Source organism: Dysidea avara, chromosome 6 (genome assembly GCF_963678975.1).
Source record: "Dysidea avara chromosome 6, odDysAvar1.4, whole genome shotgun sequence".
Classification (NCBI taxonomy): domain Eukaryota; kingdom Metazoa; phylum Porifera; class Demospongiae; order Dictyoceratida; family Dysideidae; genus Dysidea; species Dysidea avara.
Genome location: NC_089277.1, coordinates 34,075,688 through 34,093,815, shown reverse-complemented (window position 1 = coordinate 34,093,815; position 18,128 = coordinate 34,075,688). Strand labels below are relative to the sequence as shown.

The 18,128-nt window shown below is 36.5% G+C and overlaps 1 protein-coding gene across 1 annotated transcript in view; it reads right to left on the bottom strand.

Moving 5' to 3' along the window:
* The window catches only part of LOC136258393 (uncharacterized), a 118,426-nt gene that overhangs the window by 56,414 nt on the left and 43,884 nt on the right, over positions 1-18,128 (bottom strand). Inside the window, exons 13-14 of the mRNA XM_066051700.1 lie at positions 5,894-5,965; positions 370-636 (exon numbers count right to left, since the gene is read on the bottom strand). Of these exons, the coding sequence (XP_065907772.1) occupies positions 370-636; positions 5,894-5,965 (339 nt within the window). The remainder of the gene's footprint in view (positions 1-369; positions 637-5,893; positions 5,966-18,128) is intronic.

Here is an 18,128-nt window from a genome sequence, read left to right as displayed (position 1 = left end):
TCTTGCACAAATCTTGCACTTGTGCAAGTAAAAAGGTCCTTAATCTTGCAAGATTCTTGCCCAATCTTGCAAGATTTTTGGGGCAAGTTTGTTTTTACCTGGGTTATGATTGACTAGCTTAAGATGCAGCCTGAGCAAGTGGCCCACTAGGCATTTGCATTGCAATTAGATTGCATGTACTGTGCATTTTAAGTCAGCAGCAGTAACAATGTGGCACGCCATTAGCCTAGTCATTGTTTTAGGTGCAATAGCTGGCTGAGGAAAATTTTTGCTGTTATATTATAGTGGAAATGAATTTCTACACACAGCATAGCAATTTAAAACATTCTACTATGTTTATAGATGCATACAATATCATTACATTCATACCATTAACTGTTAGCTTAACAGGGTCTGATGTGACACTACCTCCATCATTACTAATTGTACAAGAGTAAGTGTTATTATCAGATGACTTCACATCTGGAATTACCAAGGTATTGGTATTTAAACCATTCACTTTAGTAGGAAATGATCCTGATCCAATTGTCCATTGGTACTTCATATCATCACCAGTAGCAGAACATGTGAATGTGGCAGTTTGTGTGAGACCAACACTTTGTGGTGATGGCTGTGTTGTAAATTTTGGATGCTCAACTAAATGAATGAAATGGTTAAAAAGATAATGTAGCAATTGGCTACATAATCATGTACTATATTTAGTCCCTCCTCCATTATCAAATTTGTATAGGCCCAATTCACTGACTTAACTACACAAAACCTATACAGCACTCCATTAAGTAAACAATGTGAATCACAGTTATGAGTTGATGTTTGCACAACAGTAACTGCCATTTATAACTTTAATGTGCAATAATCATACAGTACGGCAGAACTGTATATTAGGGATCATGGAGAATTGGGTTTTTCAAGCCAAAAAACAACCCTAAAATCATCTTCACAATACCATGCTGGTGTCTTGGCAGTGTTGGTTAGGTGTAATCAAGCCCAAAAGTGCCTTCAATATGACCCTAAAACTGCAGAGGTACTTCTCCCACTGTTCTTCATTTGTAGCACTGTGTAACGGGCTGAACATAGCCGAAAGCAAAACGTAATGGCCACTTCCTGTTGACTCCGTAATCAATAACTTGGATGTACATTCAGACAAAACTTTAACTCTGGTTTTTGATGCCGTATGCGAGTCATATCAGTGTTATACAAAAGTAAACAAACAAGCATAAGGAAAAATTAGGAATGTTAATTTGATTACAAATCATAGAAAAATGTAGGGAAACAATGGAGGTCAGCTGAACCGGCAGATATGCTAATGAACATTCAGTCATGGGTATAGACTGAAGTAGGGATTAAATATCCACTAGTATATATTTGACCAGATTTTACAAAACCGATCCAAATCGCACATCAGGCTAAATCAAACTAACACCACCAGTGGATAGCTACACTATCGTACTACTAGTTTTGACCCTCAGTACTACTCAAACTACTCGAGGCTGGTTTTAACAGACATCTTTTCTGGGTGGTGTGGTTCGAATGGCAGTTTCAGGCCTTGCGAAGGACCTGGCTTGGCAAGAATCAGTGGTTTACTGGTGGACAGCCTGATAATGTTGGCCAGACATTTTTCTGTTGATTTTGCTACATATCAACCACTAACGAGCCAGCACAGCCCTGTAATCTTGTGTCTGGACTCCAATCATTGTATCCATTTTGAAGTCTACCTCTTGCCCTCCCTGCCACCCCCCACCCCCCACCCCTTCGTGAGCACTCATGATACTACTCCGCTCATCCAACTGCTCAGAGTTTCTATCTTATTTTGGCAGGAAACTCTACAAGCAACTACAAGTACTGGAAGTTGTCTGACAGGTAATAGATTGATTCATCTTTTGTGTGAATTTCATACGCATGCTTGCTACCCTTGGCAAGTTATGCTGACTTGAATTCTTTAAAACCGTTTGTCTCAAAACTTCTAATGTGCGATTTGGATCGTTTTTCCAAAATCCAGTCACATATGCAGGTGTAGGTGACCTCCCTTGTTTCACTACCTTTTTAATAATCCATAATCGACCTTAAAATTCCTAATATTTCTTATGCTTGTAGACTTAAAGTAAGCACAATACAGCTCAAATATAACTGTCATTCTAATAGAGCAGTCACCCTGAAGAGAAATCAGTTATATAGAAACAATTATTTCATATAGAGATCAGCTACAAACAAATCACCCTGTAGAGAGATCAGCTGGAAACAAACTTCACCCTAGAGAGATATCAGCTACCCTACAGAGAGATCAGCTACAAATAAATCATTCTGTAAAAATATGTGCTGGAAACAAATCACCATGTAGTGAGTTCAGCTAGAAACAAGTGACCCTTATAAGAGTTCAACTACAAACAATGAAAGTTTCAGCTACAGTTCAGTTATGTATGAAGTCACCTTATTACCTATGTGATAATCATTCAATTTGTTCATTGTTAAATGCACAAATATTTAATCAGACAAAAAGCTACACACACAATTACTTCTTTGTTCCACAATCCCTGCAGTAAGGAAAAAAACAGGTAAAAAAGAAGCACCAAAACCAGTTTATGGTCGGCTTTGTGGCTTACAATACAAAAGAAGTGATATCTAAACCAAAACAGCCAAGCTGTAAGAAAAGAATGCAGCCTCCAAAAAGGCCATGGTGAAAAAAGATGTGAATCAAAGGTGGTGGCCAAGAAATGTCTGTAATGGTAGGTTAATGGCAAAAATTTTAATAACGACAATTCAGGTGAATTTGGTGCCGAATCCTAGTGGAGGAGGCAGCACAAATTCACCTGAATTGGCATTATTAAAATTTTTGCCATTAACCTACGTACCATCACAGCCATTTCTTGGTCACCATCTTGGATTTCACATCTTTTTCACCCTGGATTTTTTGGAGGTCACACACTTTTTAACAGCTTGACTGTTTTGATGTATACATAGATATTACACTCAGGGCACACTCACCTGATAGGTTAAAGAACTACAGAGCATTCACCCTATTTGTTTTGGATGCTAGCATCTGATAATTGATTGTGGTTTTAATTGTGTGGACAAATAGCTCTCAGAAAATTATTACTGCATCATTACGTTCTTTTGATTGTGGGATTGATTTTTGAACTGTAAAGTTTTTAATACTACATTAAAGCTATTGTGGCAGTAAGTAAGTTAATACATTAAGTTGAGCATTTATGACTATAAGCTACTCACCTAGTTGTAATATTCTTCTTGTTTCATGGTCTGCTCAATGGTTGACATGCAGTGGGTAGTGGGTAGAAATACGTAACTACGCATCACCCAAGTGATTGTTTTACAGATTGTTCATCTTAGAATATAGTTTAGTACTGTCAAATCATCTAGACTTAGCAACTACACTGAGCCTTGCCTATGTAAACTGAAACCCACAATAAAATGCTCTGTGTTGCTCAATAAAATGAGTCAAAACGTTTCGTATCTTTGAACTGGTTGGGAATCAAAGCCATGAGCAAACCACGTTCCCATGATTGCCAAGGTAATATCTAGTAGATATTTCCCTGTGAATATGTGAGTTAAACCCTGAGCGGCACCTTTGAAGTACATACCCACTCCAAAGTGGTATATAAAATATACTAGTATTTTAAAAATTGTTAATTAAAAATGAAGTAGGGATCTATGCAATAAAAAGTAGTGAAACAAGATATGAATGATGGTATTACAGCATAGCTCGGTGGGAAAGCCCCTACTTTGGAATTGAGCAAAATTATAGCTAATGTGCCAAAGTAGGGACTTTCCCATCGAGCTATGCTGTAATACCATCATTCATCTCTTGTTTCACTACTTTTATTGCATAGATTTCTACTCCATTTTTAAATTAACAATTTTTAAAATACTAGTTTGTTTAGTTTTTTGTTGTAGCGTAGCTAGCTAGTTATAGCTTATTAAAGTATGTACTGTGCCAAAAGCTGAAGCATATAGGCCCGCAGTAGCGTGCATAGCTTACCTTTGATCGTAGTAGCAGTGGGGCTCAGATCTATGACCTGTCTCAGTATGATGGTCCGCGTTCTATTCACCCCAGCCGGAAGTTGTTCGAACAAACAGACCTTTCAACTGTCTGGAGCTTAGTCTCGACTAACAGGATGAAGCAATACAATTTCCACTCAAGTACTATCCAATCACATGAATCACTCACTGCCGATCTCACCATCTGGCACTGGGTGGCTGAGTCAGTGTGTTCAGAGGAACAAGCTGTCGAGTGTCAGTCCGTCTTAAGTCTCTTTGTCAGTTGCAGTCCAGGCATTGGCAAAAGTCGAAGTGACATCTCAGCAGCCTTAATATTTCATGTGCAACACTTGAAAGTATAAGCGCCCTGCTCTTTTTAGTCTTATGCCCAGCCGGGCTCACGCTAATGCACAAACACTGTCTGGTGACAATGCTCGAGTTTCTTGGGCCCGGAAGTGCTATCCAGCCAAAATATTGGCTGGCCAATCAGAATCGAGGAGTTGCATAATCGCATGAATGTATTGAAAGTTGATGAAAAAGCATACTATTTAAAGCCGCTTTATTAGAAGTATTCACCTAGCCAGGTTGTTCAAGAGGTCTGTTGTCAAGTTGTCTTCTGATCTCACCTTATGAAACCAAAGAATGGTGACTCAACGTTTCGCCAGTAATGAAACACTATCCTCTACTAATAAGAGATCGCTTCTAGAAAATCGCCCTTTTGTGAGTTTTACTTTATTCCTAGCCATTTTCGAATGTTTTTCACTGTTATTAAGTGATTATGCAACTCCTCGATTCTGATTGGCCAGCCAATATTTTGGCTGGATAGCACTTCCGGGCCCAAGAAACTCAAGCATTGTCACCAGACGGTGTTTGTGCATTAGCACAAGCCCGACTGGGCACGAGACTATACTCTTTCAGCAGCATAAGCGCTTTCTGAAATAATTTTGTGGTGTCTACAGAAAAATAATGTTGATACGGAAAATTAATGCCTCTGTATGGTTTCAATGTCTGAAGAAGAAGACAACCAACCTGCTTGAAGATAAAAAGGAATACATGGCGCACAGGGCATACACTCATTGGAACCCCAAAAGGCACATCCCACCAGTGAGTTTGTTGTTGTGGCGTAAAATGGTGACCATGCGCTGCTTCATTTGGGCTCTAGGCTTACGACTGTGTGGTGAGGCAGTGAGACTAAATTTGGAGTTTTAGGCGATTTTTAAAAATTTTATATCCGGTCAGCTGTAAGTATTTTGTTGTATTTAATGCTGTTTTATGTATTATATGGACTAGTACTATTCTGTAAAGGTGATTTTCGCTGTGTAAAATGTCTGTAGGATGATTTTTAAAGGCGGAATTTTAGGCGGCGCACGAAACATTTCCAAAGATCCCTACTTAAACAGTACAACCGTACCATTTGATATTATATATACATGGTTGACTGATTGTCTATTTAGCTAGAAAGGAATAGTATTAACTGCATGAGTGCCTTGTTTTCACAACATCATTCAAGTTTACAGGTATGTATAAGTAAATTTCTCATATTCTTCTGGAGATTGTTCTGTACGTATTACATTAAATGACTGTACTATTTATTAAAGTATCACTATTTGCAAACTTCTAAACAGGCAAGAAGGTATGCATTCTTTGGTTTCACCAATGTGTGGTAATGCTGTATTCTTGTAAGTACAACTGCGTATTTGCAGGCATATTATTCTATTACATTAGTACGAATTTTGTTCCTTCAAAAATTATTCCGACAGAATCAATGTATACATTCACTACAGTGTCTCAAAATTTTACTGATCATTAAATAACAAAATATATCAACCTCACTAACAATGCATAGTGTTGTGATAAGGCTTTCTAATACTGATTTCTGTAGTTGCATTATAATACTTACTTGGTGGTGGCATTGTTGGGGGTTTTTCTACTTGATCTGGAAGTTGTTGTTTTGCTTCGTGTTTACTGGATGCTATATAAATAACACATGAAACTCCAGATAGCCATTTATGCATACAGTCACACTAAACTGATTCATAACCAACATCATTGTGAAATTTTAAAAATGGTATAACCTTATAGCATTAAACTGTGATACTCTGGATATGGTGGCATTCTAATTATTATATACCAAAGGGTATACAGTGGGACCTCCATTATCCAAACCTGTGTGACAGTTCAATCATGACATTAATTGTTCAAATAAGTAAATATACCAGGTAAGTGAATCCCATTCAGTTATTATAGAGCAGTGTTCAACCACTCTAATAGAACATACACCACTATAATTAAACATACAGCAGTTATCAAAATAATCTAATAGTAGAAATGTAATCATATTGTTTGGGTTTGGATAATTCAAGTCCAGATAATCAAGGACCTATTGTATTGTACAAACAAAGAAAAGATTATCTATAACAAGGTGAACCTCGTACTGCAGCACAGTTTCACATAATAATGTCAAACGTAAATATGCCATGACATTTTCGATATAGCATATCTAATCCAAAACAGCCAAGCTGTAAAAAAAAGAGTGCAGCCCTCAGAAAGGCTATGGTGAAAAAAGATGTGAAATCCAAGGTGGCGGCCAAGAAATGGCTGTGATGGTAGGTTAATGGTAAAAATTTTAATAACAACAATTCAGGTGAATTTTGGTGCTGCTTGGTTTTGGCACGAAATTCACCTGAATTGTAGTTATTAAAATTTTACCATTAACCTACCATCACAGCCATTTCTTGGCCGCCACCTTGGATTTCACATCTTTTTCATCATAGCCTTTCTGAGGGCTGCACTCTTTTTTTACAGTATGGCTGTTTTGGATTAGATTTCACTTCTTTTTGTATTTGTATACCCCAAAGCCGGTCTATGGCCAACTTTAGGGGGTTTTAACCTATCATATTTTCTTTACCACAGGAAGAAGAAAAGATGAAGCAGGGTGATTTCTTTGTAGCTGAACTCTCTACAAGGTGATCTTTCCAGCTGATCTCTCTACTGGATGACTTGTTTGTAGCTGAACTCTCTACAAGGTAACTTCTTCTAACTGATCTTTCTACAGGGTGATTTGTTTATAGCTGAATTCTCTACAGGACGATTTGTTTGCAGCTGAACTCTCTACATGGTAGTTTCTTTGTAGCTGAACTCTCTACAATATAATTTTTCTAGTTGAACTCTCTACAGGGTGACTTGTTTCTAGTTTATCTCTCTACAGGGTGACTTCTTTCTAGCTGAACTCTTTACAGGTGATTTGTTTGCAGCTGAACTCTCTTACATGGTGGTTTCTTTGTAGCTGAACTCTCTACAAGGTGACTTCTTCTAGCTGATCTCTCTACAGGATGACTTGTTTCTAACTGAACTCTCTACAGGGTGATCTGTTCATAGTGGAACTTTCTACTGGGGGATTTGTTTGCAGCTGAACTCTCTACACGATGGTTTCTTTGTAACTGAACTCTCTACAAGGTAACTTCTTCTAGCTGATCTCTCTACAGGGCAATTTGTTTGTAGCTGAATTCTCTACAGGGTGATTTGTTTGCAGCTGAACTCTTTACATGACGGTTTCTTTGTAGCTGAACTTTCTATTAGGTACCTTCTTCTAGCTGATCTAACTACAGGTAGACTTGTTTGTAGCTGAATTCCCTACAGAATAACTTGCAATGTAATATAATTCTATAATGGAGTAAATTATAAACGTAGCTGAATGCTCTATTAGGGTGACTGTTCTATTAGAGTATTTCGATCTCGCATATGCTACACGTAGTTGGCTTTGGAATCATAACTCAGTGGTTTGTATTCCGATTCTTCTATACTACTGCAAGGACTTTGTATGATAATTATTCCAGCTACACACCGATTTTCAGCTCACTGCTCTTAGCGGTTTGCCTGGTAGGCGTGAAAACTAATAGTTTTTTTATTCATAAAAATCGATTGCGTAATTTTGACACAGGTTGGGTTTTGTATCATATCTCGATGGCCTTTAACTGGATTCCTATCAAACCACAAAAAGGCACTCCTACGATAGTTACTCCATCTACATAGCAATTTTCAGCTCATTCCCTCAAGCGGTTTATCCTGTGGGTGTGACAGACCTTTGACCTAATTGTACGCAAATAATCAGTCATAACTCTGTGAATATTCATCGGATTCCTACCAAACTTGGTACTGAGATTCACCTTAATGAGCCCTTTACTTGTGCCAAATTTCAGCCTGATTGGAGCACACATTCGCGTTTTATGGCGGATTTTGCAAAGTGTGTGAAAAGAAGTAGAAGAAAAAAACGAAGAAAAAAATCCAAACTTTGGCCACTTGTATCTCGGAAATGGCTGGAGCGATTTTCTTCAAATTTGGAATGTGGACTCCCCTATCTAGCCGGCACTTCTGTAGCAACTTTGGTTTCAATCAGATAAGGAATCACGGAGCTACCAAGATGTGAAAATCGCATTTACTTTCTTCCTGTAAATATACTCACGGTGTGGCGCGCTGGCTTCTTGGGCTGCACAACACACTACCGTGTGTCTTGATTAATCCAGCATCTTATTTTTCACAAAAATTTCATAAGAGTATTTTTTAGTGTTGTTATGCAGCACAATAGCTCTTTAATTTTTAGCTTTACTTTTACACTAATACACCATGCTCATTGCAATTGTATGCCATTCTCTCTTTTTATTGCGGGTGAAATTATACCTACATAGAGCTTCTCAAGGTAACAAGTTAGCACCTGGTAAAAACTTGTGAAAAAAGTGTTTTATCAAAGCAAGAACATGGACATGTTTATTAACCCTCCAATAGACTTTCTGGCTAAAAGTAAAAACATGGACATGAATGCATACTAGGGATGGCAGGTAGCTATCTCAGCATTGTAGCTTAGTAGTAATCATGGTTCTGCCCACACTGGTTTAAATTGACCAGCACCTCTAAAAACTGATGTGTACCTCTAAAAACCAGCCAGTACCTTCTTAAAATCCAACCAGTACAATTCTTACATAATATATGTGACTGGATTTGCTAGAAACCCATAAATATGTGACCTGCTGAGCGAAAACCCGATTAGTTTGCATAATTCTGTTTTTGAGAAAAACCTCATTGAAATACATTGGGTAAAAAATGCGTACTACAAAAATAATTTTATGCACGTTTTAGTCACTTCAGTAAACAGTAAAACAAGGTTCGAATCAAGATAACTAAGTGACCATCGGATTTGCCTGTTAATGGTGAGTACGAATATCTTTGTTCTGTGTCAGTGTCATAAAGCAAGCATGGGTTATGGATGTTTGTTTACGTTGCGATAAAATATTACTGGGCTTTTTGCTTTAAAGACGAAACTCAGTTCACTGTGTTTTATTGGATTTAGCTAAGGCATTTGACTTGGTTCCTCATTGCCACCTGTTACTTAAGCTTGAATGTATCGGCATACATGGAAATCTACTCTCTTGGTTTGGTTCGTTCCTTACCAATCGCTATCAAAGAGTTGTTATTAATGGCTGTTTCTCAGAATGGCTTCCTGTTCGTTCAGGTATCCCACAAGGCTCTGTTCTTGGACCATTGTTATTTTTACTCTACATTGACGAAATCCATCACGTTATTTCCAACAGTACTGTTAAGTTATTTGCTGATGACATTGCCTTATACAAGCAAATTGTTTCAACTCATGATGAAACTTTCACTGCTTGAAGGTTCTTAGTTTACTAATTTGTTAAGCTGCTTTACTGTAGTTGTGCCCAGTTATACTGATAGTAAATGTCAGTAACTTTAAGTATATGGAACATAATTGTTTTACTAAGTTTTAAAATCTCAGTAAACATCAGTGAATGCAGGTTTACTGAAAAGCTACTAAAATTCCAAACAATTAACTGTTCCATATACTGGGGATATACCACTCTAGTAAACTAAGAAACTTCAAGCAGTATTTACTTCAAGAAGACTTGACCAAAGTTTATCAATGGTCACAGTTATGGCAACTGAAATTAAACCCACAAAAATGTGAAAGTATTTGTATATCTTATAAGCGATCGCCACCAATGTGCAAGTACCATCTTAATGACCAGCCTATTCCATCTAAATCAGTAGTTCGTTACTTGGGGATGTACATCAATTCTCATCTTAAATGGAGTGATCATGTCAAACATATAACAGCTAAAGCCTCCCGTTCACTCAACTATTTAAGACACACTCTTTTTGCAAGTCCATCTATTGTTAAATCTGCTGCCTACAATTGCCTTGTTAGACCATTACTAGAATATGCCTCACCTGTATGGTATTTACACACTGCCAGAGACATTGATAGACTAGAAGCAATTCAGAGACGAGCTGCACACTGGGTGTGTGGTAGCAGATGGAATCCTCAATCACATAACTGGTCCAAATCTTCTACTTCTTGTTTGCAGGACCTAAGATGGCCTACACTCCATACTCGTCAGTCCTATTTTACTATAACTCAAGTACACGATATTTTACATGACAGAGTTTCTATCCCATTCAACTCACATTTCAAGTTTTCAAGCACCAATACTAGATCCCATTCACTTTCACTTACCACATCATCATCTACCATTAACGCATACCGTTTTTCTTTTTTTATAAATTCTCCATTTCTTTGGAACTCAGTACCTGTAGAAATTTTACAAATTTCCAAAGCAATTCCTTTTCGGATGGCACTTCGTCGATTTCTGCTCAGCTAACCTGATTTTGTAATTTTCTCTTTGTTTTCTTTTTGTATAGGTATGTAGTTGTCGTGTGTCATGTTTTTGCTGTATGTTTTATTTTATACTTGTAACTGTATGTATGTATGTATGTATGTATGTCTTTGTAAGGGGAGCACGTTTGCAGGCTTTGCCTTTTGTGTGACCCTTGTCTTTTGACAAAAATCGATAATCTAATCTAATCTAATTACGTAAATGTAGCCATTTATAAGTTTAAACAGCCTTTTTGCTTAAATGCATGGGTGTGTGTAGGACAACCACTGTACCTTGCTGAATGCCCCAATTCATTGTGAAGACAATGAGCGAAGTCCCATCTCCATAGCTCATTTCCTTCGTGAGTTATGATCAAATAAACGAGCGCCTGTAATTTTTTTCTGTATAGTCACTGTACAAATCGATTGTACTAGTTTTGCACTTCCTACTGTCTATCGCTATAACTCCACAACTATTCACCAGGTCACTAGGTCAAGTCATTAGGTATAAGTTTTTGAAATTAGGTTAGGTAATCCTAAGGCTGCAGCACATGTTGCTGACAGACCTTCAGTGCTGGTCACTGTAAAGTGCTAATTACATAATTACATAACCAAGTAATAATAATAATAATAAGTGACGTCATAAATAAATAATTAATTAATTAATGTACAGCAAAACTACTTAGCACACAAAAATGCTCAACGGGATTGTGTTAGACGATAGCAAAATAGGAAAAATAAAAAGGAATATTTTCTTCCGTGCCTTCGTTATTGAATAGAGTTTTCCATATAACGCCATACACTTTCAGTTCTTGACAACCAGTAACTTGTTAGTTACCACTCGTAAAACCTATTTGCGTGCCCAGAAACTAGTAAGGCCGGTTTGTAGCTCATAGCAACCAATTCAAATGCGCTGCGCCACCTGCGCGTTAAACCAGGCGCTTGACTCCTATGAGGGAAAGCAATAATATTGGTGGAAGTAACGATATTTTCTTACTTGGAAGTTAGTTCTATGTAATGTACTCCAACTATTACTTTAGTGCAAGTAGTTTTTAGGGTATTTCATTTGAGTATTAAAATGCGCAAAAGCATTAGAATACACTTACGAGATTTTAGCCAAGAATCAGTAGGGGAAATGTCGTATTATTGGACCACATTTACAAGTTTGAACTGATGTAAAATCACTGATATTACGCTGTGTGGTCTGTTATTTAGTGACTAGTCCATAAGTGGTGACTTACTATTTGTAGCTACTGTACAAGTATTGTTTAGCTAAAAGGTAGCAAAACAAAATTTCTATGATAAAGACTCTGTTTACTGTGCTCAAGATCGAGTAAGGGGCACCAAGAAATAGTTTGTCATAGAGCAGTCGTTCTTATAAGACTTGTTTGCGTTTCATGTGTATGCAGCTTCTGTAGACATATCAGTACTGCACCTAATGTACTGATCTTTAAGACTAAAGTAGATGTATTTTTATATGACCGCCGGTTTGATTTTATTTAGATGTATTGAGATTGGTTTTTATAAGACTTTGTCTTCCTTGTACCAATTAACAAATAATAATAATAGTACTGTGCATGATGCAGACACATGTGTCATAAGATAAATAATAAACTTTGAACATTTGCTTTTACTATATGCTTGCAGTACTAGATGTGCGACTGCTGGTCAAGACAAATCTATTGTAGATAACATGGCTTATAGCTACTATAGCAATCAAACCAATGTTGTTAACACTGAGTAATAATGACTACAATCACAGTGCAAATGTAGATTTAATGAGCTATTCAATTTGTGGATGGTAACAGTGTTAGTGGAGTTTGTACTGAGATTCTGTCTTATAGCAGTGCTGCCTGTTCACGTCTCAAAACAAACCCGAAGATTCACTCGCAAACAACTATAAACTTGTTGCTAACTACTCGCATAACAATAGTCTATGTATTGCATACATACAGTATGCTATAGAATACTAATGTAGTTATGTTCTGGTTAAATGTCTGTTGTTACATATAGCTTGTAATGTATGACTGTGTACAGTACGTATGTATGATGACTTACCATCTCAGCGAATACCCGTCTAGTTCGCACAAGCATGAGCATTGAAAAAATCGAAATATACTACAAGAAAAAATATGTAAGTTTTTATCGGGCCAGTACTTGAAGAAGGAAGATTCAAATCGATTACCATCTTACTCATGGGGAGTTCGAAAATCTTCCAATGGTTTGCGTGTCATGTGAGTTTGTTTACAGAGCAGTAGACGTAAACAAAGTTATTGCTGTTTTTTTTAACAAAACCACCTTCATACCCCTATGCACAGGTGAATGCAAGGCAAACACTATACCTTAGTTGGTCTGCCAATCCATGGTGAACATTGTAAGTCAAATTTTAACTTTGTAGACTAATCCAAATGGAAGTTATGGCTACGAATGTAAGTGCCTGTAGTTTATTTTTAGTTTAGTCACCGTACAAATTGATTTCCTTGTTCTTCCTACTTTCTAACACTGTAATTCCAAAACTACTCACCACAGAAGGCTGAAACTTTGGTGAACCATTCCTTAGACTATGCAGATAATGCTGAGAAATAAAATAAAATATTTGGAGGTTGTGCGAACTAGACAGGTTTTCACTGAGATGGTCACATATGTGATTATTGTACGTACATTCAGTGAAATTAAGTAATGGATAACTCTCAATCTTTCTTTAATATTGTTACTCTGTGTTGTGTTGGCTGGTCCATCTGTAATGCTATAATTTTTATAGCATACTGTAGTATTGTTACTAGGTTGTACTGAGAATAAAGCAGATGGGGTTGATAATGGTCCTATTCAGTGTCATACATGGTATTGGGGACATTAGCTTTATATAAGTTGACCATATAATTTATGTACACCAAGCACAGAGTTGACACTTGTTTTCTGTGTGATAGTGTTGTGAACCGGAATAGAAAAACTGATTATTAACTGGTATTGTCTTTTGCCCACTCACTCAGTAGACTTCTGCTAACAAGTGATAACGTCATAGCATAACCTCAAAGCATGTGTAAATGCTGTGTAACAACAAGATAATATTTAGGTAATTTGCAGTTGTCAATTTGGCGAAATACACACATTAAATTTACTGGTAAATTGTCTCTACACTGTTGCACATGTTGTAGGCTGACAGAAGGATGAATTTGTATCCTGAATGTTTGTTGTGCTGAAATGTCTGTCTTGTAGATTTAGTGCTCAGTCACAGTGAGCTGTCCACTGATCCCTTTCACAGGGTTAGATCATCCGATGCGTAATTAAATATCTGGATTGGATCATGTGTGCAATGGATCAATTAGTTCACGTTGAAGTGTTTTAACTTAGTCCTGCTACAATCTTTATTTTTGTGAGCCACACCCACTTATCGTGATCATGTACAGGGTATGTATCTCGAAGTAATACAGTAAACCTTTGATTTCTTTAGGATGTCATATCAAGTTACACATACAGTGTTAAGGAGTGTTGACAATGTCATCAGTGGACTGCTTATTGCAAACTACAAGGGTTATTGAAACTGAATGCTGAGTAGATACCTGACCAACTAACACATTAAAAGTGACTATAGGTATTGCATCATCGCTTCGAGATATGCATATGTACAGGCTATACTGAAATAGGATACTCTCCTCTCTTATATATTATGAACTCTTGCTAGTGGCCATGCGCTTGGCTCCATGTAAGCTTACAGACAGCATCAAACATAAGATTCATGCAGACTGTAATACTCTAATTGATAAATGAATACAAGCACCGTCTTATAATTAGAGCGAATTTGCTAGTTTGCTAGTTTTTCTTATAAATAGTACTTGTTCGTGTTTCATGTATACAGCTTCCCTAGACATATCAGTACTATCCATTTGGTGCATATAGGCACACATGTCAGCGAATAATAGTATAGCTTTGAGCATCTTATTTAAAGATCACTTTCACCATACCTTGCAGCAGTTTGGATGTGTGACTACTGGTTAAGACCAATATATTGTAGATACACTTTTCTGTACACTTCTTAAAACAAAATTAATTTTGTGTATAAACATGGCTTATAGCTACCGTAGCAAATAAACCTATCACTTTACAATTATATTGGAGTACTGATGGCTACAATAGCAGTGCTAATGTAAATGTAATGAGCTAGTCATTTTGGGAGTGGGTAGCCATGTTGTTAGCGTGCATACTAAGATTCTATCATATAAACTATTGGCATATAGCTTATAATGTATGTGGACAGTATAGATCGTCACTAATCCAAACTCCTGTAATCTGAACACTTGCTAATCCCAACAGTAGAAATGACTGTTCTATTAGGGTATTTTTAGAACAAGTGTTTGTTCTATTAGAGTATTTGAATAGGGTGTCTGTATATAGTCAACAATCTGAACAATTTTACTACTTTTATCAACTTGAGAACAGTGCTGTTCAGATTATTGAGGATCCACTGTTTAATAAATTGCTATAATATCTTACAATGTGTGACTGTTGTGTGCACATATGATAAAATTAAGCGATGGATAACTCCCAATCTTTCTATGATGGTTTTTCTCTGTGTTGGCTGGTTCATCTGTTGCCCTATAATTTTGATAGCATGCTTTAACATTTTTACGAAGTTGTACTGAGCTTTCAGTGTCTTTGTGTTGGTACTGGTGACATCAACTTTATAATATTACCATGTATTTTGTGTATGTACACTGTGCACATGGTTTTCCCCTTGTTATCTGTACAGTGGTCCTTCTATTATTTAAATTCATTAAATAATGGGAAGTTAAAACCGATTGATTTATATACAGAATTCCATTCAAATACTCTAATAGAATGTACAGTGTAAACTCTGAACATAATACTCTAATAGAACAGTCACTTCTGTTTGAATAACAAAACATTTGGGTATCAATGGCCAAACATTAAAGGGACCACTGCACTGGGGTATGTGTGACCTATTAGAGTATTTTGCCATTAAATGAACATACTATATTAGAGTACTGTAAGTGTATGTTCTATTACAGTAGTTGAACATAACTCTATATATAAACAAATGGGCTTCATTTATTTGAACAAATTCACTTAACTGGAAGCTTTTAACGTTGAACTGAAACAGATGTTCGGATAACGGAGGTCCTACAATACTTATTATACATCACAGTTAGACAAAGCAAATACAAGTTGTTTTATATGTTAACAAATTTACTTGGTTATGTGTGACCCGGTCCTAGTAATAATAATAATAATAATAATAAAGCTATGGCTGAAACTTTGACAGCTCATTGGTTTTTCCTTCTGGATAACAAAGAAATTATTTTGATAATAATGCAAACTACGCTCAACGGGTCACATAATTATGTTGGCACATTTTCGAATTCCATTTTATTACAATTTCTTTATTGTGGTGGTTCCTCTGTTTCTGTGTTTGACATGACAGACATTGAGGTCACCAATTATTATATTTTATGATTCAAACTTAACAAAACAAGTTAATTACAAAATCACGCAACACAATAATATCCACAGAGTTCTATTTAATGTTTGAGAAGTGAAAGTTCACGTGAGCTACCTAACCAAAACTGGCAGTTTGCCATAAAAGTATTGTGAGCTTTAATTTGTGTCAATATCTTTGTGATAAGGTGCAAATCTCTGTAATTCCTAATATACAGTATCGTATAATTATAAGTTTATTAGAAATTTTAAGTTTGATTAATTAATTAACCCTATCACCGCCACAACTGCCATATGGTGGTTTTGATATAGGGACAGCTATAGCATCATATTCTAAGTGCTCTGTACCTTTAGTCAAGCATTTTAGTAGCTCTTGCGCTTATCCTATAGCGGACATGTCCTTAAGTTAATGGGAACAGGGATGACCGCTCTCTCGTGCACTATTGTATGGATAGAAGATGTAATCGCCCACTTTTGGAATGTTGATAACAAGCATTGTAAATGATTGTTTGAAGTGATAGTGGCACTACTAATGAAGAGAAACAGTAAGGAGAGTATGTTGGAGTGGTGCGTTGCTACTATTTTACACCTTGATACTTTGACCCCGTGCCTATATGCTCATGTACACTCACTGAAATGCTGACTTCGAGATAATCGCTTCAACTGTAAACAGGTTAGCGATGTTTATTGTACTATTACAAACAATGCTAGTCTGTATAGAAATTTCATGTTTGGTTTCACTTAGATCAATTTTTGCACTTTAAAGGAGCAGCACCAAGCTATACAAGTGCTGAAACCATACAAGTGTGACAAGCATTTGAAGCAGTTTTAAGTAATTACTGAGCAATTTGGGTTGGGTAGTGAACAATTCTCACTTCCTTTACAGCCTGCTACAACAACTTGGAATCATTTCATTGCAGAATTACATGTATAGAGGCCAAGTAGAAGATCGTAAATGGCCTAACTGCTCAAAGGTAATGCAACAGCACAGAATGCTTGGAAATATATGTAACCATAACAACAGCAGTGCTAGCCCATTGTAGACCATTAACTTAACAGGCTTGTTTACTGCAAGGTCTTGTCAGTGTTATAATCGTGACGATACTACATGTTTGTACCAGCTACTAGAACCTTACTGATGTAACTGTTCATGATTCGCCAGCACAGGGTGAAACCTTACAGATAGGCTTGTGCCAATTATGTCAGCATAGTTTCAACATCCAGCATAATAGGACAGTTTTCAAGAATTTTAATTAAAATGCACAATGCACGTGCCAAAAATACTGCATAACATGAACACACTGCACATTATTACTGCATTAAGATTTCATATCCAAAAACTTTGCAATGCTATTAGCTTTACTATTTCTTGACTGATTATTCACACTTTATGGTAATAAGATCGAGATACTCTAATAGAGCAGTCACTTACTCTAATACAGCAGTCAGGAAATGCAGATATACTCTAATAAAACAGTTAGCCCTCGAGCATAATCTTGATTTTGAGAGCATAATAGGCTGGATTTTTAGCACTGCTCAAAAGCATAACAGGCTATTTTCAAAACATAATTGGCTCAAGCCTAATTATAGAATGGTTCTGTTTGCTACCAAACAACAATGGGGAGATAGCTTACGAGTAAAACAGCATAATTTATACCATCATCATCACTTTATTTACAATTATCCCATTAGAAGATCACTACAAGTTTTCTACTTAGTAGCATGATACAATAAAATACAAGTTATTTTGTCATAAACACAATTTTACAGGATTCAAAAAAAAATTGGTACTTGTATGGCTTGGAGTGCTGTCCTTTTAAAGTTATATAATGTCTTTGTGGTTACTCTTGTGTAAACAACAACTGGATAATCAAATTTCTTGTTCAATAGTGAGTAAATAGATATATAGTTTTATATGATTGTATGGTAAGTTATAGCAGTTTAGAAGCACTAGATTGGAGCCCCTACAAATTTGGCAATTAGGAGGTTAAGTATAATAGATAAAATAAGGGAAAGA